This window comes from Oncorhynchus kisutch, linkage group LG10 (genome assembly GCF_002021735.2).
Source record: "Oncorhynchus kisutch isolate 150728-3 linkage group LG10, Okis_V2, whole genome shotgun sequence".
NCBI classification, from domain to species: Eukaryota; Metazoa; Chordata; class Actinopteri; order Salmoniformes; family Salmonidae; genus Oncorhynchus; species Oncorhynchus kisutch.
In genome coordinates this window covers 6,712,469-6,736,889 of record NC_034183.2, presented here as the reverse complement: position 1 = coordinate 6,736,889, position 24,421 = coordinate 6,712,469, and the positions used below count along the sequence as shown (strand labels likewise).

At 44.2% G+C, this 24,421-nt stretch overlaps 1 protein-coding gene, 2 long non-coding RNA genes and 8 other non-coding genes across 14 annotated transcripts; all 11 read left to right on the top strand.

Moving 5' to 3' along the window:
* The first annotated feature begins 471 nt into the window (after positions 1-471).
* Positions 472-8,887, top strand: LOC109897669 (small VCP/p97-interacting protein). 3 transcript variants are annotated; one of them, XM_020492175.2, is made up of 5 exons: positions 472-575; positions 984-1,047; positions 1,573-1,623; positions 3,978-4,094; positions 6,796-8,887. In XM_020492175.2, exons 1-5 carry the CDS (start codon positions 547-549, stop codon positions 6,808-6,810), a joined length of 276 nt encoding a protein of 91 aa, XP_020347764.1. In that variant the 5' UTR covers positions 472-546; the 3' UTR covers positions 6,811-8,887. The 3 variants fall into 3 exon arrangements, with proteins under 3 accessions (XP_020347764.1, XP_020347766.1, XP_020347765.1); XM_020492176.2 differs by lacking the exon at positions 472-575 and adding an exon at positions 582-733; XM_020492177.2 differs by having other exon boundaries at positions 554-1,047.
* A 2,375-nt stretch (positions 8,888-11,262) lies between these two features.
* Positions 11,263-14,204, top strand: LOC109897671 (uncharacterized). The gene is made up of 5 exons (XR_002256260.2): positions 11,263-11,460; positions 11,984-12,057; positions 12,294-12,376; positions 12,628-12,710; positions 12,947-14,204. It is a non-coding gene; the product is annotated as an uncharacterized LOC109897671 (long non-coding RNA).
* On the top strand, positions 11,778-11,847 carry LOC116376027 (small nucleolar RNA SNORD38). The gene has a single exon (XR_004211424.1). It is a non-coding gene; the product is annotated as a small nucleolar RNA SNORD38 (small nucleolar RNA).
* Positions 12,112-12,200, top strand: LOC116376034 (small nucleolar RNA SNORD60). Its single transcript, XR_004211431.1, has one exon. It is a non-coding gene; the product is annotated as a small nucleolar RNA SNORD60 (small nucleolar RNA).
* On the top strand, positions 12,446-12,534 carry LOC116376036 (small nucleolar RNA SNORD60). Its single transcript, XR_004211432.1, has one exon. It is a non-coding gene; the product is annotated as a small nucleolar RNA SNORD60 (small nucleolar RNA).
* On the top strand, positions 12,778-12,866 carry LOC116376032 (small nucleolar RNA SNORD60). The gene has a single exon (XR_004211429.1). It is a non-coding gene; the product is annotated as a small nucleolar RNA SNORD60 (small nucleolar RNA).
* A 5,340-nt stretch (positions 14,205-19,544) lies between the features above and the next one.
* LOC109897672 (uncharacterized) lies at positions 19,545-22,643 on the top strand. 2 transcript variants are annotated; one of them, XR_002256262.2, is made up of 5 exons: positions 19,545-19,684; positions 20,189-20,288; positions 20,648-20,707; positions 21,106-21,181; positions 21,418-22,643. It is a non-coding gene; the product is annotated as an uncharacterized LOC109897672 (long non-coding RNA). The 2 variants fall into 2 exon arrangements; XR_004211146.1 differs by lacking the exon at positions 19,545-19,684 and adding an exon at positions 19,707-19,841.
* LOC116376026 (small nucleolar RNA SNORD38) lies at positions 19,981-20,050 on the top strand. Its single transcript, XR_004211423.1, has one exon. It is a non-coding gene; the product is annotated as a small nucleolar RNA SNORD38 (small nucleolar RNA).
* On the top strand, positions 20,343-20,431 carry LOC116376033 (small nucleolar RNA SNORD60). Its single transcript, XR_004211430.1, has one exon. It is a non-coding gene; the product is annotated as a small nucleolar RNA SNORD60 (small nucleolar RNA).
* On the top strand, positions 20,834-20,903 carry LOC116376028 (small nucleolar RNA SNORD38). Its single transcript, XR_004211425.1, has one exon. It is a non-coding gene; the product is annotated as a small nucleolar RNA SNORD38 (small nucleolar RNA).
* On the top strand, positions 21,249-21,337 carry LOC116376031 (small nucleolar RNA SNORD60). Its single transcript, XR_004211428.1, has one exon. It is a non-coding gene; the product is annotated as a small nucleolar RNA SNORD60 (small nucleolar RNA).
* Positions 22,644-24,421: the final 1,778 nt, after the last annotated feature.

Genomic DNA, 24,421 nt, shown 5'->3' with positions numbered 1-24,421 from the left:
GGGTTTTTTTTCTCAATTTTTATTGATTTGAAGGAAACACTTTACATGAACAGCACTCGGTGAGATCGTATTATAATTATTATAATTCCTAATTATATGGTACATCCTCTCTAGCTCCCAAATAATGTTGCAAGGGAAAGCCATTCCATGAGCAACATTAGGTCACATTATGGAGAACATGGTTATGGTTTGAAACTAGGACTACATCATTTAATTTGTTTACAAATTAAAGAGTTTCCTATGATTAAAAACATAGAAAATGGGGTCGTTTGTTGGCTATGATAATGAAACCAATACTATTCCATTCGTTTTGAATTGATTTGCTGCACACCAGCCCCAATGGAAATGGTTGCGTTCCAGGTATATTTTAATTTATGTTATACAGTATAGCTGCGCACATGAACAGATCTCACAAGCGCTGCAAAGGTGCGACCTGTCACATATGGGTAACGTCCACTCCTCACCACACGATGGCAGTCGTGTGCACCACAGTTTCTCTCACGCCTGATCGGACAAAGTGGGTTGTTTCAGATCACAACGTTTTCTATGGGTGCAACGCAAACGCAAAGGCAAAGGTGAGAGTCATGGGCCCAGTTCTTTGTATGTCCTGGAACATAGCCCATATTCTGTGTTTACATGGGTGAAGTAGCTAAATTAGGTCATCTTTTTTTCTCCGCTGTCTTTCAAATTGAACGTTTTTTTTTCTCAAAATGACGCGTCGTTTCAACAAAAGGTTATTTTGGATAAATAGTAGTTAGTTAGCAATACAACTAGTTAGCAACTGCTTAGTTATAGTAGCTAGTAGTAAGCTCGTAGATTTAGCACAAGCGGGAATGGCTAGTTAGTTAGCTTCGTCGATATGCATAAAAGAAGCTAGGCAATTTTGCTAGTTGTAGTTGAGTTTTTTATTTTATTTTTTATTCTAGTCAACTAGTGAGCAAACATTCAAAACGGATACTAACAAATTGATTGCCTTGCTCAAGTATGGGGATGTGCTTCTCGTGCCTTGGTGGAGCTGGAGACGACGTGGTACCGACACCAGACCCAGTAAGTTAACTAGCAAAACTACAAACTATCCTTGTTAATTATAACATGTTCATTAGCTAGCTACTCTGGGTGTATCCATTTTCTGTCCTTCGATCAACCTAACTAGTGCTATCTAGGTGTGCCAGAGTGTTGGTTATTGACAGTAAACATAGCTAGCGAGGTATCTACACATTTTTATTGTTGATGTTTACCTTACCAGACTAGCTACCAAGTTTCAGACACGCCCCTATCTGGTTATAGCCTGGGTACCAGTCTGTTTGTGCCAGTGTGCCCCTCCTTGTCATTCCTGTTACCAAACATAACCTGGTCCCAGATGTGTTTGTTCATGTCAACTTGGTTACATTATTCTTCTAAGATATATATTTTTTGACAACGTCTCTCCCCCTGTTATGGAAGATATATGAATGATAACTGTAATGCTCATTACCCTCTTCCAATAGTTTGAAACCACAGATATCCTATAAATCCCTTATCCTATGTAATTCTATGATTGAAACACTCAACATCATTCTGCTTCCTTCACAGGAGACGAGGAGACGTCAGCTAGCAGAGGCAGCTGAGAAGAGACAGAAAGAGGTATGACTGGTTTTGACAAGTGTTCACGACACCCATATAGCCTAGGCCTACACTGTTACACTAAGGGCTGGTTTCCCGGACACAGATTAAGCCTAGTCCTGGAGAATCTCCATTGAAAGTGCTTTTCAGTCCAGGACTAGGCTTTCATTTGTGTTTGGGAAACCAGCCCTATATAACCTACACATGGTGGTCCTTTGTGACTTAGTTGGATTAGCGTGTGGTGAGGTTGTGGGTTCAATACCCACCGGGACCCTGTACACATACCTTTGTATGCACTCACTGTACCATAAAAAATCACTTAGGATGAAAGTATCTGCTAAGTATCACACTGGATACAGCCACTGGCCAGTCAGTCTCAGCAGCCAGCCACTCTCCCTGCCTTCTTATTAATGGAGTTTACTGAGACAGAGTGGAGCCTACCGGGAGAATCAAATCAAAGTTGATGTGTCACATACACAGGATACAGCAGGTGTAAACGGTACAGTGAAATGCCTAGCTGCAAGCTCTCCTCAACAGCAGTACAGAGATCAATAATAATCAAACAGCAAATCACAAATAGAACAAGCGATGGAAAAGGAGTATCATGGAAATAAGAATAATAACTTATTGTGGTAGAATGTGTAGACGATATGATATATTATATACAATATGATATATTATAGACAATATGATATATTATAGACGATAAGATATATTATATACAATATGATATATTATATACAATATGATATATTATAGACAATAGGATATATTATATACATTAGGACTGTGCTATGTCAAGTATACATGAACATAAATATAAACGCAACATGTAAAGTGTTGTGTCCCATTGTTTCAAGTGCTAGAGGTGTCACTACAGACCCTGGTTCGATTCTGGGCTGTATCACAACCGGCCGTGATCGGGAGTCCCATAGTGTGGCGCACAATTGGCCCAGCGTCGTCTGGGTTAGGGGAGGGTTTGGCCGGGGGGGGGGGGGGTTAGGCCGTCATTGTAAAGTAAGAATTTGTTCTTAACTGACTTGCCTAGTTAAAGGTTAAATAAACAAATAATACACGTCATGGCTTATTTACAAGTAATAAAGTGAATTGTGAGAAGGCAGAGAGAAGGTAAACCCAGTGGACCTATCCTTTAAATAGTTTTCACACTATTGTTCTGACCCAAACCCTACTGTGCTGACTCCAATCCAGCAGCTACGATAGATGTGCTGTGTGAGCGGGTCAGCGCACTGCAGCTCGGCTCGATTCGGGCTATATCGTGTGAAAAGGGTAGCTTATATAACTAGAGACTTTAACCAAGACTTTAACCAAGAAATCCAATCTTTGTTGTTTGTACCCTTGTTGCAAGGCTACTAAAGTCTCATCAATCAATGTTTAGACTGGTGGGTATTTTTTTTACTGTGACACAAATTATTCAGTCAAAGCCAATTGTTTCCCAACAAATGAAACATGTCAGCCTATTTAAAGCACCCAGGTGAGTATGAGGAGAATGTCTGAGCTCATCTCTTGGAATCTCTGGCATCTTCCACCCCTCCCTACATACACACCACCACCCCCTTCTCCCTTCCAAACACCACCACACCCCCCCCCCACACACACCACCACCCACCCCCTGTCTCCCCCCCCACCCCATCTCCCCCCACATACACACCACCACCCCCTGTCTCCCCCCCATACACCACCACCCACCCCCTGTCTCCCCCCCACCACCCACCCCCTTCTCCTCCCCACACACCACCACCCACCCCCTGTCTCCCCCCACCCCCATATCCCCCCACATACACACCACCACCACCTTCTCCCCACCCCCTTCTCCCCCCCCCCCCACATACACACCATTTGAGAGACAACCAATGTCTTTAGCCAGCTGCCATTCTGACTTCCCCATCTCCTCTTAGACAACCTACAGGGGTGTCAAAAACCATTCTGACTTCCCCATCTCCTCTTAGACAACCTACAGGAGTGTCAAAAACCATTCTGACTTCCCCATCTCCTCTTAGACAACCTACAGGGGTGTCAAAAACCATTCTGACTTCCCCATCTCCTCTTAGACAACCTACAGGGGTGTCAAAAACCATTCTGACTTCCCCATCTCCTCTTAGACAACCTACAGGGGTGTCAAAAACCATTCTGACTTCCCCATCTCCTCTTAGACAACCTACAGGGGTGTCAAAAACCATTCTGACTTCCCCATCTCCTCTTAGACAACCTACAGGGGTGTCAAAAACCATTCTGACTTCCCCATCTCCTCTTAGACAACCTACAGGGGTGTCAAAAACCATTCTGACTTCCCCATCTCCTCTTAGACAACCTACAGGGGTGTCAAAAACGATTCTGACTTCCCCATCTCCTCTTAGACAACCTACAGGGGTGTCAAAAACCCAGAAGCAGTTGAGAGAAAGAAAAAGAAACAGGAGGAGATGAACAAACAAGAGATGACCACGTCTCCGTCTGGAGGGGGAGGAGGGCTGAAGGTAGGTCCTTTCATCTAGGACACAGATTAGGAGATGTCTGGAGGGGGAGGAGGGCTGAAGGTAGGTCCTTTCATCTAGGACACAGATTAGGTGATGTCTGGAGGGGGAGGAGGGCTGAAGGTAGGTCCTTTCATCTAGGACACAGATTAGGTGATGTCTGGAGGGGGAGGAGGGCTGAAGGTAGGTCCTTTCATCTAGGACACAGATTAGGTGATGTCTGGAGGGGGAGGAGGGCTGAAGGTAGGTCCTTTCATCTAGGACACAGATTAGGTGATGTCTGGAGGGGGAGGAGGGCTGAAGGTGGGTCCTTTCATCTAGGACACAGATTAGGAGATGTCTGGAGGAGGAGGAGGGCTGAAGGTAGCTCCTTTCATCTAGGACACAGATTAGGAGATGTCTGGAGGGGGAGGAGGGCTGAAGGTAGGTCCTTTCATCTAGGACACAGATTAGGAGATGTCTGGAGGAGGAGGAGGGCTGAAGGTAGCTCCTTTCATCTAGGACACAGATTAGGAGATGTCTGGAGGGGGAGGAGGGCTGAAGGTAGGTCCTTTCATCTAGGACACAGATTAGGTGATGTCTGGAGGGGGAGGAGGGCTGAAGGTAGGTCCTTTCATCTAGGACACAGATTAGGTGATGTCTGGAGGGGGGGGGCTGAAGGTGGGTCCTTTCATCTAGGACACAGATTAGGAGATGTCTGGAGGAGGAGGAGGGCTGAAGGTAGCTCCTTTCATCTAGGACACAGATTAGGAGATGTCTGGAGGAGGGCTGAAGGTAGGTCCTTTCATCTAGGACACAGATTAGGAGATGTCTGGAGGAGGGCTGAAGGTAGGTCCTTTCAGCTAGGACACAGATTAGGTGATGTCTGGAGGAGGGCTGAAGGTGGGTCCTTTCAGCTAGGACACAGATTAGGTGATGTCTGGAGGGGGATGAGGGCTGAAGTTAGGTCCTTTCATCTAGGACACAGATTAGCTGATGTCTGGAGGGAGAGGATGAGGGCTGAAGGTAGGTCCTTTCATGTAGAACACAGATTAGGTGATGTCTGGAGGGGGATGAGGGCTGAGGGTGGGTCCTTTCATCTAGGACACAGATTAGCTGATGTCTGGAGGGAGAGGATGAGGGCTGAAGGTGGGTCCTTTAATGTAGAACACAGATTAGGTGATGTCTGGGGGGAGAGGATGAGGGCTGAAGGTGGGGTCCTTTAATGTAGAACACAGATTAGGTGATGTCTGGGGGGAGGAGGGGGGCTGAAGGTGGATCCTTTCATCTAGAACACAGATTAGGTGATGTCTGGAGGGAGAGGAGGAGGAGGGCTGAAGATGGATCCTTTAATGTAGAACACAGATTAGGTGATGTCTGGAGGAGGGCTGAAGGTTGATCCTTTCATCTAGGACACAGATTAGGAGATGTCTGGAGGAGGGCTGAAGGTAGGTCCTTTCATCTAGGACACAGATTAGGAGATGTCTGGAGGAGGGCTGAAGATAGGTCCTTTCAGCTAGGACACAGATTAGGTGATGTCTGGAGGAGGGCTGAAGGTGGGTCCTTTCAGCTAGGACACAGATTAGGTGATGTCTGGAGGGGGATGAGGGCTGAAGGTAGGTCCTTTCATCTAGGACACAGATTAGCTGATGTCTGGAGGGAGAGGATGAGGGCTGAAGGTAGGTCCTTTCATGTAGAACACAGATTAGGTGATGTCTGGAGGGGGATGAGGGCTGAAGGTGGGTCCTTTCATCTAGGACACAGATTAGCTGATGTCTGGAGGGAGAGGATGAGGGCTGAAGGTGGGTCCTTTAATGTAGAACACAGATTAGGTGATGTCTGGGGGGAGAGGATGAGGGCTGAAGGTGGGTCCTTTAATGTAGAACACAGATTAGGTGATGTCTGGAGGGGGATGAGGGCTGAAGGTGGGTCCTTTCATCTAGGACACAGATTAGCTGATGTCTGGAGGGAGAGGATGAGGGCTGAAGGTGGGTCCTTTAATGTAGAACACAGATTAGGTGATGTCTGGGGGGAGAGGATGAGGGCTGAAGGTGGGTCCTTTAATGTAGAACACAGATTAGGTGATGTCTGGGGGGAGGAGGGGGGCTGAAGGTGGATCCTTTCATCTAGAACACAGATTAGGTGATGTCTGGAGGGAGAGGAGGAGGAGGGCTGAATGATGGATCCTTTAATGTAGAACACAGATTAGGTGATGTCTGGAGGAGGGCTGAAGGTGGATCCTTTCATCTAGGACACAGATTAGGTGATGTCTGGAGGAGGGCTGAAGGTGGATCCTTTCATCTAGGACACAGATTAGGTGATGTCTGGAGGAGGGCTGAAGGTGGATCCTTTCATCTAGGACACAGATTAGGTGATGTCTGGAGGAGGGTTGAAGATGGGTCCTTTCATCTAGGACACAGATTAGGTGATGTCTGGAGGAGGGTTGAAGGTGGGTCCTTTCATCTAGGACACAGATTAGGTGATGTCTGGAGGAGGGCTGAAGGTGGGTCCTTTCATCTAGGCCACAGATTAGGTGATGTCTGGAGAAGCATTGTAACTGCTGGTTGATGCTCAGTTGGAGCCGTAGAAATGTTTTCGTCACAATATTTTACATATATATTTATGTCTACAAAATAGGAACTTCATACAGGCAATATACTGTTAATTGCTGTGGTCATTCCTATTCAATAACACAATTCACTTGTTTCCCCCCTTCTGTCTGTAGTGGCAGGTGGGCTAAAGATCGACAGACATGGAGAGATTTATGAAAGTCTCAATCGACACTGAGGTTCAGTCAACAACATGAAGAGTATTGGTACCAGTTGACTTGAAAATGCCTTTTTGGCTGTTCTGTCCTTCTAAAAAATGTTTTATTTGAAATACAAGCTTTTTCAGAGGCAGTAGGATAGTTTGCCATGCTTCGCCTTGGTATAAAGAAAGGTTCTGCTGCTCGATGTTGGCCGTGTGCACCGCAGTACATGCCTCCCCTAATGCCAAGATGTACAAGAGATATGGATCTTTGGAACGGACAGGGTGACTATGACACAGCTATGAGTAGCATACAGTATACACGCTCACAGTACATCTATAAACTGTACCAGGCGCCTTGCCACTCTTCTTTCTCGCTCTATCTCTCCATCTACTAGTCCTCTTGCCCTCTCTCCATCTACTAGTCCTCTTGCCCTCTCTCTCACCCCTCCTCTCTCTCACCCCTTCTCTTGCCCTCTCTCTCCCCCTTCTCTTGCTCTCTCTCACCCCTTCTCTTGCCCTCTCTCACCCCTTGCTCTCTCTAACCCCTTCTCTTGCTCTCTCTCTCACCCCTTCTCTTGCTCTCTCTCTCTCACCCCTTCTCTTGCTCTCTCTCACCCCTTGCTCTCTCTAACCCCTTCTCTTGCTCTCTCTCACCCCTTCTCTTGCTCTCTCTCACCCCTTCTCTTGCTCTCTCTCACCCCTTCTCTTGCTCTCTCTCACCCCTTCTCTTGCCCTCTCTCTCTCCCCTTGCTCTCTCTCACCCCTTCTCTTGCTCTCTCTCTCACCCCTTCTCTTGCTCTCTCACCCCTTCTCTTGCTCTCTCTAACCCCTTCTCTTGCTCTCTCTCTCACCCCTTCTCGCTCTCTCTCTCACCCCTTCTCGCTCTCTCTCTCACCCCTTCTCTCGCTCTCTCTCACCCCTTCTCTCGCTCTCTCTCACCCCTTCTCTTGCTCTCTCTCTCTCACCCCTTCTCTTGCTCTCTCTCTCACCCCTTCTCTTGCTCTCTCTCTCACCCCTTCTCTTGCTCTCTCTCTCTCACCCCTTCTCTTGCTCTCTCTCTCACCCCTTCTCTTGCTCTCTCTCTCACCCCTTCTCTTGCTCTCTCTCTCACCCCTTCTCTTGCTCTCTCTCTCACCCCTTCTCTTGCTCTCTCTCACCCCTTCTCTTGCTCTCTCTCTCACCCCTTCTCTTGCTCTCTCTCTCTCACCCCTTCTCTTGCTCTCTCTACATTTCTCTCTCTTTCTCTGCCATTTCAACTGCAGATTTTATACCATTTTGCTTACTGCTTTTGTAATTTTTTTCTGACATTTAAAACATTTTAAAGAATGTTCTCATTCTTGTGACAGTTTTATATGATATATTTCTCCTAAAAAAATGATATATATATGCTACAAAGTCCTTAATGTTCAACATAGGCCTATATGATTCATAAAACATTTTCTATTGTATATCAGTGTGGAAAATTAGCTACATTTTTATATAACTACTTATGAACCACATTTGAATGCTGTTTTAGAGTTCATGCACCAACACTATTCAATTGACATTTCACTTTAAGGTTTGGTTTTCCTATTGTCTGTGCAATAGGAGTTATTTGCTCCACTTTAGTATTGGTTTGTAATGTACGAAGGATATTTATCTTGATCTCTGCTTTATTTAAGTATAATGAAATTGTTGACAGATTGACGTGTTGTATGGGGTAGTTGGCTGTATCTCGTAGATTTAGAGTTTTTTCCCATTTCAACCTGTGCATGAACAGTAATATTGTTTATGCGTTCTGTCGGTACGATGGTAACATATAGGACTGGAGTCGATTTTTTTTGCCTACTGGCCTTACCTGTCGACCACAATGAGAACCACAATGAGATGGAAGGAAAGAAGCATGCCTGAACTAGCAGGTCGCTAGTGTGTATTTGATGAAGTATAGACTTTTTACCTGCCTTGCTTTGTACTCGAGTGCTTCTCCTCCCTATTCCCTTACTGCTTCAAGTGCTCTTGCCATTTTGAGGGGCATGAAGTCACGCCAATGTAAATTTTGTAGAAATAAAAGACTCTTGTTGACGCTTTCTCTCTGTGGGTTTTTTTTATTTTTTTAAATGGACCAGTTACATTGCATCCATCTTGGAACATAATGTACTTCCTGTGATGGTCACGTATCAGGTGACAGTGCATTGTAACCTGATCACCACATTCTTATTGGCAGACTCAATAGCCTTGGTTTCTCAAATGACTGCCTCGTCTGGTTCACCAACTACTTCTCAGATAGAGTTCAGTGTGTCAAATCGGAGGGCCTGTTGTCCGGACCTCTGGCAGTAGTCTCTATGGGGGTGCCACAGGGTTCAATTCTCGGGCCGACTCTCTTCTCTGTATACATAAATGATGTCGCTCTTGCTGCGGGTGAATCCCTGATCCACCTCTATGCAGACGACACCGTTCTGTATACTTCTGGCCCTTATTTAGTCACTGTGTCAACTAACCTCCAGACAAGCTTCAATGCCATACAACTCTCCTTCCGTGGCCTCCAACTGCTCTTAAATGCAAGTAAAACTAAATGCATGCTCTTCAACCGATCGCTGCCCACATCTGCCTGTCCAGCATCACTACTCTGGATGGTTCTGACTTAGAATATGTGGACAACTACAAAGTTGTCTGGTTAGACTGTAAACTCTCCTTCCAGACTCAGATTAAGCATCTCCAATCCAAAATTAAATCCAGAATCGGCTTCCTGTTTCGCAAAAAAAGCATCCTTCACTCGTGCTGCCAAACATACCCTCGTAAAACTGACTGTCCTACCGATCCTTGACTTCAGTGATGTCATTTACAAAATAGCCTCCAACACTCTACTCAACAAATTGGCTGCAGTCTATCACAGTGCCATCTGTTTTGTCACCAAAGCCCCATACACTACCCACCACTGCGACCTGTACGCTTTCGTTGGCTGGCCCTCACTTCATACTCGTCGTCAAACCCACTGGCTCCAGGTCATCTACAAGTCTTTGCTAAGTAAAGCCCCGCCTTATCTCAGCTCACTGGTCACCATAGCAGCACCCACCCGTAGCACGTGCTTCAGCAGGTATATGTCACTGGTCACCCCCAAAGCCAATTCCTACTTTGGCTGCCTTTCCTTCCAGTTCTCTGCTGCCAATGACTGCAACAAACTGCAAAAATCACTGAAGCTGGAGACTCATATCTCCCTCACTAACTTTAAGCACCAGCTGTCAGAGCAGCTCACAGATCACTGCACCTGTACATAGCCCATCTGTACATACCCCATCCAACTACCTCATCCCCATACTGTTATTTATTTTGCTCCTTTGCACCCCAGTATCTCTACTTGCACACTCATCTTCTCTGCATCTATCACTCCATTGTTTAATTGCTATATTGTAATTACTTTGCCACTATCTTTTGCCTTAACTCCGTTATCCTACCTCATTTACACACACTGTATATAGACTCTTCTATTGTATTATTGACTGTATGTTTGTTTATTCCATGTGTAACTGTGTTGTTTGTGTTGCACTGCTTTGCTTCATCTTGGCCAGGTCGCAGTTGTAAATGAAAACTTGTTCTCAACTAGCATACCTGATTAAATAAAGGTTAAATAAATAAAATAAAATAAAATAAATAGTTTTTAGCTGTACTGCTAATAAGCTCTATGGGTCAGTACTGGATCCCAATGTGTTTATGATGGTTATCGTTAGGTAGGAATTCAGCATTATCATTAAAAACATATTTCATTGTTGACTTCCATTCAAATGGAAGTCATCTCTTTGGTAAAAAAATTATTTTAAAAAAGCATAAGAAATGGTCAGGGACAAACCCTTCACTGTACGCAGCATACCACTGCTGGCTTGCTTCTGAAGCTAAGCAGGGTTGGTCCTGGTCAGTCCCTGGATGGTAAACCAGATGCTACTGGAAGTGGTGTTGGAGGGCCAGTAGGAGGCACTCTTTCCTCTGGTCTTAAAAATATCCCAATGACCCAGGGCAGTGATTGGGGACACTGCCCTGTGTAGGGTGCCGTCTTTCGGATGGGATGTTAAACGGGTGTCCTGACTCTCTGAGGTCATTAAAGATCCCATGGCACTTATTGTAAGAGTAGGGGTGTTAACCCCGGTGTCCTGGCTAAATTCCCAATCTGGCCCTCAAACCATCATGGTCACCTAATAATCCCCAGTTTACAATTGGCTCATTAATCCCCCTCCTCTCCCCTGTAACTATTCCCCAGGTCGTTGCTGCAAATGAGAACATGTTCTCAGTCAATTTACCTGGTAAAATAACGGATAAATAAAATAAACATACCGTTTGAGCTAGACATGATGATGACAGTTTTTAAAGTTGCTCGCCATAAAATAAATATTCGTGGGATTTGTAGTCCTTGTAGTACAGATCGTTCTGTCTGACCTACGGGAGCCTCTGTAGCTCAGAACTACAGATGAATAATTGGCTGATTATCCGGCGTACAAGCCAGACAGGAAAACAGCCCTATAAATAGTCAGCTCTTCCCTTGTTCGCTCTTTCACCGAGTTAAGACGTCTGTCGGGGAGCATTATGGCTATCATCATTATAAAACTAGGTTATATTTGGCATCCGGACAGAAAATACAATACATCCGTCATAAAATGATAAGCTACCTTTGGTGAGTAATCATTTGCAGACTTGTTGAGCCTAGTTTTGTCATTTATTTTCGCTGCACATAGTTTGCTTCAAGATGGCTAACGTTAGCTATTTTGGCTTACGACTCTTCCAATTAATAATTTCGTGGAAGAATACGTTACCTATGTTAACTAGCTAATGTTTAAAGTAAATTACATGCCAACCGGTATAAACTAAACTTCGAAGTTAAAGGTTTTAACGGTAATTAACATTACCATAGCTAGTGCCACGTGGGTCCATAGTGCGCTAATGTAAAGACTTTTTCTTCTACATAGCACAAGGTTTTAATTATCTTTGGTCTTTCTATGAAGATAACTTTGTCCAGTTCTGCTACTGAATGATGGTGATTGATATTAGTGACTCTGAGAAAGACCTGGGTTTTTATAACTCGTATTAGTTAACCAGTTAGCTAGTTGGCCCGGCCTTAAAACTTTTAACAACTGCATGATACATTTAAGTGTCTCAAACTACCATTTGTCGTGTCAGTAACAGGTGTTGTATTTCAGGGGATCTGTAATGAGGGTGATTTTCGGTCTACAGAGGCGGCTGTAGGGAGTCCGTGATATGATGCTGTCGTCAGGTGAGTCTAATTTCCCAATGTTAATCAATCTGACTGGTCAGGTTTAAGGAGCAGAGCCAGTGATGACAAAACTAAAATAACTTTTCTGACACCTCGTATGAGAGCTGGTAACAGCCTTTGATTCTAACTCCACTCTGAGGCTCTTGTTAGTTACCATCTGTGACAGTAGGGTATTCTGTGACTTACAGTGGTATTACTGGTGAGGTATTCATCTTTCTCAACCTTTCTCCCACCAGGAGTTGGGTGCTCAGTGCTGCAGTCTGGTTGGTCAATCTGAGACCATGTGACCTGCAGTGATCCACCATCCCTCAGCCCTCTGGTAAAGAACCCCTCGTACTGCTCAGACACTACTTTGTCTTCTAGTGATTGTTGGTGTATAGTAGCAGTGAGCCAGTGATTACAAAACTAAAATAACTTTTCTGACACCTCGTATGAGAGCTGGTAACAGCCTTTGATTCTAACTCTACTCTGAGGCTCTTGTTAGTTACCATCTGTGACAGTAGGGTATTCTGTGACTTACAGTGGTATTACTGGTGAGGTATTCATCTTTCTCAACCTTTCTCCCACCAGGAGTTGGGTGCTCAGTGCTGCAGTCTGGTTGGTCAATCTGAGACCATGTGACCTGCAGTGATCCACTATCCCTCAGCCCTCTGGTAAAGAACCCCTCGTACTGCTCACACTACTTTGTCTTCTAGTGATTGTTGGTGTATAGTAGCAGTGAGCCAGTGATGACAAAACTAAAATAACTTTTCTGACACCTCGTATGAGAGCTGGTAACAGCCTCTGATTCTAACTCAACTCTGAGGCTCTGGTATTAACTATACATGTGTTACTGTAGCCTAGGTGATGTTTTGGCTCTACGCTGACCTCAAGTGTTCCTCTGTTTCAGGTTCCATAGATGGGAAGGGCTTCCCACATACTCCCAACATGTCAAGGGGAGATTACTGCCCACCGCTGGTGTTATCCAATATATGCACTATGTAGCAAACCAAGCATTCTGTGGGCCAAATCATTAAGTCTTGTCGTGAATGTGGAGATTAGCCAAGGTCAAGAGACTAGACTGTTTGGTTTAACCCTGGATTGTACACTGAAATGGTACATTTGATTTAACAGTAGCTGGGGGGGGGGGGGTCTGTCTGTAACGCTGCTCTGGTTTCTTGATAATCAATTCGTTTAGGCCCTAGTTTTAGCACACCTGGGATACAGTCGAGACACTTAAGACGCACCCTACCCCCTCCAGCCCTCATTAAGTGGACACTTCTGATAACCTATAATGATATCAATGTTGCAATTTAGCAAGTTGTGCCAATTTCTTGGTGTCCCTAGATTGTTAAACTGGGAAGGTGTAAAGGTAGCTAAGAGGGGGGGGGGGCGCTGTCTGCGATAAAGCCCTGCGTTCCGATCCACAAAACAATTACTACCGGGCTAGTTTTATCACACCTGAATTACTGCCCAGCTATATATCTTAAAGTGCCACAAAGGACAGGCAAATTAGTTGGCCCTTAAAGGGGAAGTACTGCTGGCCCTTAAAGGGATACTTCAGTCTTTTTTAGTGGGGCCTTTTATTTACTTCTCCAGTCTGACGTCATGGATATCAGTTTGGTCTGTATCCAGTTTAAAGGAAGTAGCCAGCTATTGCTTAAAGCGTTAGCGGATACCACAGACCTCTTCATTTCGCTAACGCTGACTTACAATTGTGCCAGTTAGCTACTTCATTTCAAACTAGATGCAGAGACATGAATGGTATTGAGGTCATCTTGACTCGAAGTAGACAATAGAGCCCAGTTGTCAAAAGCCTAAAGTTACAATGTACTCGTCACCCCTCCCTCTGCTTGCCCTACCTATAAACTGCCGAGTGGCGCACCTGTCTTAAGGTGCTGGAGACCTCACTACAGACACCCTGGTTTGTCACAACAGTCCATGATCGGAAATCCCTTTGGGCGTCGTCCGGGTTTGGCCTGTGTAGGCTGTCATTGTAAATATGAATTTGTTCTTAACGGACTTGCCTACTTCATTAAAAAAATACGTATTTTAAGTGTACCCTACAACTGGTGTCGGCAACAGTATGGTTGATCTCCGGTGTGGAGACTGGTGTTTAGTTGTAATATTTTTATGATGTCAATAAAGTTTTATAACGTGTTCTAGAACTTTGTGTGAATGACATTGATACTGGATTAGTTTCTAGTTGGTTCATAGTTCTAATTCAACTCCGCCTGTATGATCCATCACTGCTATCCATGCTGTCTCTAATAGTAGCCATTCGCAGTACTGATTTATCAATGGGGATATGTAAAGTAACTCGATCGTATGTTCGCCAGCCGGCTCTAGCGATTTGCCTAGGAATGTTACATGAACACTTGTCAGTGGTTAAAATAGACTTCACACAATGGATGTGTTCTAAGAATCAATCCTAATGACGTTCCGATCAAAGACTACGTTCTAAATGAGTCTAATCCTTTAGTCTTCGCTTCAAACAGAATAGAGCTGGAAAGAACTGGTGCATTGTAGGAATTCTTTTTTTCTTACAGAGAAATATTTAAACACCTTTTATGCATGGCTGTTCATAACATTTGTGACTTGTAAATGCTATAGTGCCATATTAACTTAGTTGATTACCATTATGGTGTAGCGCTTTGGTCAAAGCGAAAGGATTTGTGGTTTAACTGAATTTGCTGTACTGGTCAACGATTTATAACGGTGACCTCGATCTAGTCCCGAGAGACCCGAGCCTATGGAAATTCAACGTGTAGCTAGATCTGTCATGATAATGTTTACTAGCTGGCCTGGTGTAAGTACTTAGCCAAGTAGCCTAGGACAAGAAATTGAAAGTGTGTACTGTTTGACAGTGATCTACTTTAGGGAAAGGCAACATGAAAGAGGATGTCATTGGCATTTCACAGCAAGTAGGGTGAGTTAATATTCCTTCTACTTGCACTCACACAAACCGAAAAGCTTAAGAATCTAATAAAATTCACTCACAATACATTACATGAAACAATACTACCAAGCCGCAGCTCGATACTAGTCAGAAAACGGATACTATATTCTCGTTGGGGTGGGATCCGTAGCGGTATGTGGGTCACGCCACTCCAGGTGAAAGAAGGCTGTATTATGACCTATGTGTTGTACCCTATATTAGCATTTTCACACTTTATATCCAAATTGTAAACTATCTAAATATGTGTGTAAATCAATGTTGCTTAGATTTGGATATGAGGTGTGAATGTTAATATACACTACCTGCCAAAAGTTTGGAAACCTACTCATATAAGGTGTTTTATTTTTTAAAACTATTGTACATTGTAGAGTTTTTAAGGCACACTCTGGGCATTCTCTCAACCAGCTTCATGAAGTTGTCACCTGGTATGCATTTCAATTAACAGGTGTGCCTTGTTAAAAGTTAATTTGTGGAATTTCTTTACTTAATGCGTTTGAGCCAATCAGTTGTGTTGTGACAACATAGGGGGGTATACAGAACAGCCCTATTTGGTAAAAGACCATATTATGGCAAGAAAAGATCAAATAAGCTAAGAGAAACTACAGTCCATCATTACTTCAAGACATGAAGGTCAGTCAATACGGAACATTTCAAGAACTTTGATAAGTTCATTAGAGTTACCAGCCTCAGAAATTGCAGCCCAAATAAATGCTTCACGGAGTTCAAGTAACAGACACATCTCAACATCAACTGTTCAGAGGAGACTGTGTGATTCAGGCCTCCATGGTCGAATTGCTGCAAAGAAAACCACTACTAAAGGACACCAATAAGAAGAAGAGACTTGCTTGGGCCAAGAAACACGAGCAGTGGACATTGGACCGGTGGAAATCTGTCCTTTGTTCCAACCGCTGTGAGACGCGGTGTCTATAAAAGTAGCGAGGCTACATACAGACACTGGTTAGTCAGGCTGATTGAGGTAGTATGTACATGTAGATATGGTTAAAGTGACTGCATATACGATGAACAGAGAGTAGCCATAGCGTAAAAGAGGTGTTGGCGGGTGGTGGGTGGGCCACAATGCAGATAGTCCGGTAAGCCACTGTGCGGGAGCACTGGCTGGTCGGCCCAATTGAGGTAGTACGTACATGAATGTATAGTTAAAGTGACTATGCATCTGTGATAAACAGAGAGTCGCAGCAGCGTAAAATAGGGGTTGGGGGGTCCACACAATGCAAATAGTCCGGGTAACCATTGGTTACCTGTTCAGGAGTCTTATGGCTTGGGGGTAGAAGCTGTTAAGAAGCCTTTTGGACTTGGTGCTCCGGTACCACTTGCCATGCGGTAGTAGAGAGAACAGTCTGACTGGGGTGGCTGGAGTCTTTGACAATTTTTAGGGCCTTCCTCTGACACCGCATGGTGTAGAGGTCCTGGATGGCAGGCATGTACTGGGCCGTACGGACTACTCCGTTGTGCCTTGAGAAGGTAGCGACAGTACATTTAAGCTGATTGATTGGTGAGCAGGTAGAGACAGTACATTAAGCTGACTGACTGGTGAGCATGTAGAGACAGTACATTAAGCTGAATGATTAGTGAAACAGTACATTTAGCTGATTGATTGATGAGCAAAGTGGAAAATCATCACACAGTATAATCAGGAGTTTTAAATGAATTACTATCGATGCCCAATCTCCTTCAGAATGCAGCAGATGGCAACAGCAGCAATTTGCTGAAATGGTCATTTTACCAGCAGCTTGAGTGTAATGATGGAACAGGGCAGTTCCTTTCTCACTCAATGTCCTTGTCGACAGCTTGACCAAAACAGGAAACTGTTGAGGCAACTCATCTATGTCTCTCTAAAGGCTTCATCGCTCACAGAGATTTGATTTGCTGCTGTCCCGATACATTTTCGATTACATTTTTGTTACGTTTAACTGGTTAATTATCAGGTAGAACAGAAAATCAGCAGAAATCTGAACCTCAAAGCCAGTTCCATTGTTATTTTGTATTCTTTCCCTCTAATCAAGGTCTGATTTAGACCTGGGACACCAAGTGGGTGCTATTAATTATCAGGTAGAACAGAAAATCAGCAGTACTCTAGACCTCCAGGATCTGATTTGAATATCCCTGTACTACACCATGAAATTATATTGAAAGCTAAAGATTATCCCAGTTTTTACACACGTTTGTTATTCGCCTTGCCTGGGATAAAGCAGGACACAGATGTTAATTTTGTGAACACTGAATGGACAATAATGTAATCTTCTTCTCCTAGATGCTACACAACAAGCATGTGATGGTGCGTGTGGGAGGAGGCTGGGAGACCTTTGAGAGTTACCTTCTGAAACACGACCCATGTCGGATGCTCCAGATCTCCAGAGTGGAGGGGAAGACCTCTCCCATGTCCTCCAAGGACCTCACCCCAGACAGCTACCTGGTGGTGGCAGCACACCACCGCAGCAACAAGTAAAGATGGCCGCACACCACCGCAGCAAGAAGTAAAGATGGCCGCACCCCACTTCAGCAAGAAGTAAAGATGGCCGCACCCCACTTCAGCAAGAAGTAAAGATGGCCGCACCCCACTTCAGCAAGAAGTAAAGATGGCCGCACCCCACTTCAGCAAGAAGTAAAGATGGCCGCACCCCACTTCAGCAAGAAGTAAAGATGGCCGCACCCCACTTCAGCAAGAAGTAAAGATGGCCGCACCCCACTTCAGCAAGAAGTAAAGATGGCCGCACCCCACTTCAGCAAGAAGTAAAGATGGCCGCACCCCACTTCAGCAAGAAGTAAAGATGGCCGCACCCCACTTCAGCAAGAAGTAAAGATGGCCGCACCCCACTTCAGCAAGAAGTAAAGATGGCCGCACCCCACTTCAGCAAGAAGTAAAGATGGCCGCACCCCACTTCAGCAAGAAGTAAAGATGGCCGCACCCCACTTCAGCAAGAAGTAAAGATGGCCGCACCCCACTTCAGCAAGAAGTAAAGATGGCCGCACCCCACTTCAGCAAGAAGTAAAGATGGCTTTCTACCAGCACGAAGCATTACAAACCATCCTACTGCCTCTGTTTTTTGGTTAGTACATGATTCCATATGTGTTCTTTTATAGTTTTGATGTCTTCACTATTATTCTACAATGTAGAAAATAGTTTTTTAAAATTAAGAAATACCCATGTATGAGTAGGTGTCCAAACTTTTGACCGGTAGTGAAACCACAGATATCCTATAAATCCCTTAGCTTTGTAATTCTATGATTGAAACACTCAACATCATGTTCTGCTTCCTTCCCAGGAGACGAGGAGACGTCAGCTAGCAGAGGCAGCTGAGAAGAGACAGAAAGAGGTATGACTGGTTTTGACAAGTGTTCACGACACCCATATAGCCTGGGCCTACACTGTTACACTAAGGGTTGGTTTCCCGGACACAGATTAAGCCTAGTCCTGGAGAATCTCCATTGAAAGTGCTTTTCAGTCCAGGACTAGGCTTTCATTTGTGTTTGGGAAACCAGCCCTATATAACCTACACATGGTGGTCCTTTGTGACTTAGATTAGCGTGTGGTGAGGTTGTGGGTTCATTACCCACCGGGACCCTATACACATACCTTTGTATGCACTCACTGTACCATAAAAAATCACTTAGGATGAAAGTATCTGCTAAGTATCACACTGGATACAGCCACTGGCCAGTCAGTCTCAGCAGCCAGCCACTCTCCCTGCCTTCTTATTAATGGAGTTTACTGAGACAGAGTGGAGCCTACCGGGAGAATCAAATCAAAGTTGATTTAAGAATAATAACTTATTGTGGTAGAATGTGTAGACCATATGATATATTATAGACAATATGATATATTATATACATTAGGACTGTGCTATGTCAAGTATACATGAACATAAATATAAACGCGACATGTAAAGTGCTGGTCCCATGTTTCATGAGCCGAAATAAAAGATCCCACAAATTTTGGACACAAATTTGCCTTGGTTTGTACTTGTTATTTTCCTCCCTATAGCCTTACTTGATTCACTCAGTTAAGTGCTCTTGTCATTTTGAGGGACAGACATTATCTCTGTGGGTTTTTGGTAAAAATGGATCCGTTACATTGCATCCATCTTGGAACATAAAATACATCCTGTGACGATCACTTATCAGGTTACAGTGCTTTGTGTTCAGCAGTGCTGCGGTCAGTAATGGATCCCAATGTGTTTATAGTGGATATCTTTAGGTAAGACTTTAGTAGGAATTCATAATTATTTAATTGTTGACTTCCATTTGAATGGAATGGAACTATTTCATCAATAAAGCATAAGAAATGGTCAGGGACAAACCTTTCACTGTAAATACCGTCTGAACTAGACATGATGATAACAGAATTTGAAATTGCTCGCCATAAAAAATTTTCGTGGGATTTGTAGTCATTGAAGTACAGACAATTCTTGTGTAATCTACGGGAGCCTCTGTAGCTCAGAACTACAGACGAATAATTGGCTGATTATCCGGTGGGGTCCACCCCAGACAGGAAAAGCCTTATAAATACCCCGCTCTTAGCTCATTCAGTCTTTCACTACCAAAGACACGGCGTGGTAAACGTCACAAATCCACCGTGGAGAGTTATGGCTATCATTATAAAACTAAGTTGTCTTTGGCAGCCGCACAGCGAACACCATGCATCCGCAATAAAATGACTCGATCCCTTTGGTGAGTAATCATTTGCAGACTTGTTGAGACCTAGTTAGGTCTTAATTTATGCTGCACCTCGTTTGCTTTAGCTATTTTGGGTTACGAATGAACTTGGCCAGCGATTTTTCTCCCGGTTTTATTTCGAGGATTAATTTAGTGGTATAAGCATAGTTAGGTAGGTTGCTACCTTAACTAGCTAATGTTTTAAAAGTAAATTACATGCTAACCTGTTTTAAGCTAACGTTACTTAACAGTAGCTAACACCACGTGGGTCGATGATGCGTAATTTTTTAAAAGAACTATAATATTGGGTCTTTCTGTGAAGATAACTTTGTCCAGTTCTGCTACTGAATGATGGTGATCGATATTAGTGACTCTGAGAAAGACCTGTTTATTTTTTATTTTTTACAACGCTTATTAGTTAGCTACTCGGCCCGGCCTTAATAGAACCGAGCCAACGCCTTAATTACCTTGAATCACGTTACTCATACAGTTGAACTAATCGACCATTTGTCTCTTCAGTAACAGGGGTTCAGATTGCACCACATGGCTGACTAGCTGTTGTGGCCTGTAGAGGCGGCTGTACGAAGTCCGTGATGTGAAGCTGCCTTCACGTCGTCAGGTGAGTCTCATTTCCCAATGTTAATCAATCTGACTGGTCAGGTTTAAGGAGCAGAGCCAGTGATGACAAAACTAAAATAACTTTTCTGACACCTCGTATGAGAGCTGGTAACAGCCTTTGATTCTAACTCCACTCTGAGGCTCTGATTGTAGTATTGGGCTCCCAAGTGCCCTGGTTCAATTCCAGGCTGTATCACAACCCATAGTCCCATAGGGCTGTGCACAAGGTTAGGGTTAGGCAGTCACTGTAAATAAACATTTATTCTTAAGTGACTTCCCTAGTTAAATAAATCTGACTGTTGCAGTATTACTGGTGAGGTATTCTACTGATATTTTTTTTTATAACCTTCAACCTGCCAGGAGTCTGTCAGTCTGAGACCATGTGACCTGCATTGGACCGCCCTCCACCCCATCCCTCAGGTAAACCGGGCTCTCCACTTGCACACTATGACACTTGTGAGCCAGTGATCGTTGGTTTATTGTTGCAATGAGCCGGTGGTCTTAACCTAAGGTTTCTGGTGTCTTTTATGACTGTTTGTGCTGGTCTTTCTATGAAGATAACTTTGTCCAGTTCTGCTACTGAATGATAATGATCGATATTAGTGACTCTGAGAAAGACGTGATTTTTTTTATTTAAATGCTCCAATTAGTTGGCTGGCTAACATAAATACTACTGACCCTTGATAGAAGCACTCTAAATCTTTCATTGTTGGTCTAGCTGAAAAATATGTACATATTTCATGTTTCTGTGCTAATTGTCTTTTTGGACCCTCACCAGTTAGCACCACTGACATGATTGGTCCGATTTCTCCCACCAGACTCTCAATGCCGCAATCTGGTTGGTCAATCTGAGACCATGTGACCTGCAGTGATCCACTATCCCTCAGCCCTCTGGTAAAGAACCCCTCGTACTGCTCACACTACTTTGTCTTCTAGTGATTGTTGGTGTATAGTAGCAGTGAGCCAGTGATGACAAAACTAAAATAACTTTTCTGACACCTCGTATGAGAGCTGGTAACAGCCTCTGATTCTAACTCAACTCTGAGGCTCTGGTATTAACTATACATGTGTTACTGTAGCCTAGGTGATGTTTTGGCTCTACGCTGACCTCAAGTGTTCCTCTGTTTCAGGTTCCATAGATGGGAGGGGCTTCCCACCACAATGGCTGCCCATCCTGTGGTTTCTGTTGCGTTTCAGAACCAGAAGGGTGCTGATTGACTTCCATCATGTTGAAGGGGTGGTTACTACCCACAGCTGGTGTTATCCAATACATGTGCTATGTATCAAACTAAGCATTGTATGTGGGCCAAAGCATTAAGTCTTGTAGTGAATCTGGAGATTGACCAAGTTCAAGAGACTAGACTGGTTTAACCCTGGATTATAAACTGAAATGGTACATTTGATGATTTAACAGTAGCTGTGGGGGGGGGGGGGGGTGTGAGGTCTGTCTGTAACGCTGCTCTGGTTTCTTGATAATCATTTGTTTAGGCCCTAGTTTTAGCACACCTGGGCTGCAGTCCAAACACTTAAAATGCGCCCTACCCCCTTCAGCCCTCATTAAGTGGACACTTCTGATACCCTATAATGCTGCCTGATGAGTGTACGCTTGCAGGGCCAGGAAGGATTTTTTAAATGGCTGCCCTTACCTGGAAATCCGTCGCTCGTCCTGCGATTGTCTTATTAGCCACCGGTAGCTTGTGGGTGTTATGTGCTACAGTCAATTATGATTGCATTTCTAAATATCTTAGCAAATTAGTTACCTACTGTTAGCCTGTCTAGCTGGAACTTCTGAAGATAAATGTAGTAATACAATTTCCAAAAGCTAACCAAATAGTAATTTATGAGATGTTTGTGCTGTCATGTGCATTAGTAGTGCAATTTAGGACTTATTTACGTTTTGTTTTACATTCACTTGTAAATTGACCACTAAAGCGAGGGCACAGGGGGCTTATGTTGCGAGCTTCCCTTGCTTGGCTAATAATTTGCACCGCCTGCCAACATGGTGCTGTTATTCCCCCCAAGTGCATAAAGTGAGTGTTTTTGGTTTGGACTGTGGCCCTGTACTAATGTCCAGTTTATATAGTGAAGTGCCACAAAGGACACAGGCAAATTAGTTGGCCCAGAACAGGGCAGCGCAACTGGCATTTAATGGGTACTTCAGGATTTTGGCACATAAGAGTAGTGTTTTTAATTATGTAGGTTGTAGTTTTATTACTTAAATACTATTTTGTTTACTATTCTGTTATCCACACCCTGCCTGTATCTGGACCCTACAGTCTGCGGCAGTATCATATATAGTGTCAAGACCTTGGGTGTTTTGTTCTGTTAAGGTAGTCAATAAAGTTTTTACAATGTGTTCTGGTAGTTTGTGTGAATGTGATTGGCTGCTAGTTCCTGTTTTGGTCACAGTTCTGTGACTATGACAGATCACTGCAAGCTGTCTCTGTAATAGTTGCCATTGGCAGTACTGACTTACCAGTAGGGGTCACTAAAGTATCACCGTGGACATGTCCACCAGCTGGCTCTAGCAATTTTGTCTCGGGGCGAGGTTTAATAAATGCCTTTTAAAGTTGTCTGGTTAAACTATCAAAACGATACAATAAGTCTGACCCTGTTGCTTAGGTGCAGAACAGCAAGATGACCTGCCCTCCATACTGTTAGGCTCAAACCCTACACCAACCTGAGCGCACTGTTCTGTCTCTTGGCACTCCCGGCCCTACAGGAGGGCAGCTCCCCTAGTCCAAGCTCTTCTGTCCCAGCACCCCAATGGTGGAACCAGCTTCCCCCTGAAGCCAGGACCGAGTCCCTGTCAGTCTTTTGAAACCATCATATCCCACTTTTTATATATACACTTTAATCCTCTTCACCCCCCTCCTACCTCTGAGTCTACTTAGAGAACAAATGTGCTCTATGCCTGTGATGTCCCACCTATTTTAAGAAGTCTGCTAAATGACATTTCAAACAAATTCATATTTAGGACTTAACATGGTAATGTAGCATTTAAATTATTGAATTGTGGCCCAAAATAACACAAGACCCTGGACATGGTAAACCTGTACTTGTCAAGGAAACTGATTTACATTTTAAAATGTCTTCTAGCCATGACTTCTGTAGTGTAGCTGCATATTTAGGGGAAAAACTCAACTCACTCGTTCAGAATATACCCATTACAGCGATTGTACTAGTATGTTCCCTTGTTACAGGGTTTCTTTCCCCCTTGGATTTTAGCACATTGGGTGCACAGTTTGTCACTTCGTCAATTGTTACAACTGTGCTGGTTTCCATCTCGGTGGGAAGGGTCTACTTAGGACTGGCCGGCCCAGTGCTCCAGTTGAGCTTGAGAGCTAGCTGCGAGTTCAACTTGAATTTGAAAGGCTGAGTTTTGGTTTCCCCTGCTTGTTTTTGCTCCGTAGTCTTCTAACTCCCTATTTGAAATTGCTGTGGGTTTTTCCTTTTAGTTAGTTTTTTTTCAGTGGCAAACCTAGGTGTGCATCCATGATGGGTGTCTGTTAGAGCTCCTTAGTGGCTGTGCCAACTCTCAGTGGCAAACCTAGGTGTGCATCCATGATGGGTGTCTGTTAGAGCCCCTTAGTGGCTGTGCCAACTTTCAGTGGCAAACCTAGGTGTGCATCCATGATGGGTGTCTGCTAGAGCTCCTTAGTGGCTGTGCCAACTTTCAGTGGCAAACCTAGGTGTGCATCCATGATGGGTGTCTGTTAGAGCCCCTTAGTGGCTGTGCCAACTTTCAGTGGCAAACCTAGGTGTGCATCCATGATGGGTGTCTGTTAGAGCCCCTTAGTGGCTGTGCCAACTTTCAGTGGCAAACCTAGGTGTGCGTCCATGATGGGTGTCTGCTAGAGCTCCTTAGTGGCTGTGCCAACTTTCAGTGGCAAACCTAGGTGTGCATCCATGATGGGTGTCTGCTAGAGCTCCTTAGTGGCTGTGCCAACTTTCAGTGGCAAACCTAGGTGTGCATCCATGATGGCTGTCTGTTAGAGCTCCTTAGTGGCTGTGCCAACTTTCAGTGGCAAACCTAGGTGTGCATCCATGATGGGTGTCAGAGCTCCTTAGTGGCTGTGCCAACTTTCAGTGGCAAACCTAGGTGTGCATCCATGATGGCTGTCTGTTAGAGCC

Bases quoted from the DNA above. Each gene is read 5' to 3' on its own strand.
- LOC109897669 (XM_020492175.2), top strand. From the start codon at position 547: ATGGGTGCAACGCAAACGCAAAGGCAAAG. The intron at 1,048-1,572 runs GTAAGTTAACTA...CTTCCTTCACAG, and splicing joins TGGTACCGACACCAGACCCA to GAGACGAGGAGACGTCAGCT. The intron at 1,624-3,977 runs GTATGACTGGTT...ATCTCCTCTTAG, and splicing joins CTGAGAAGAGACAGAAAGAG to ACAACCTACAGGGGTGTCAA.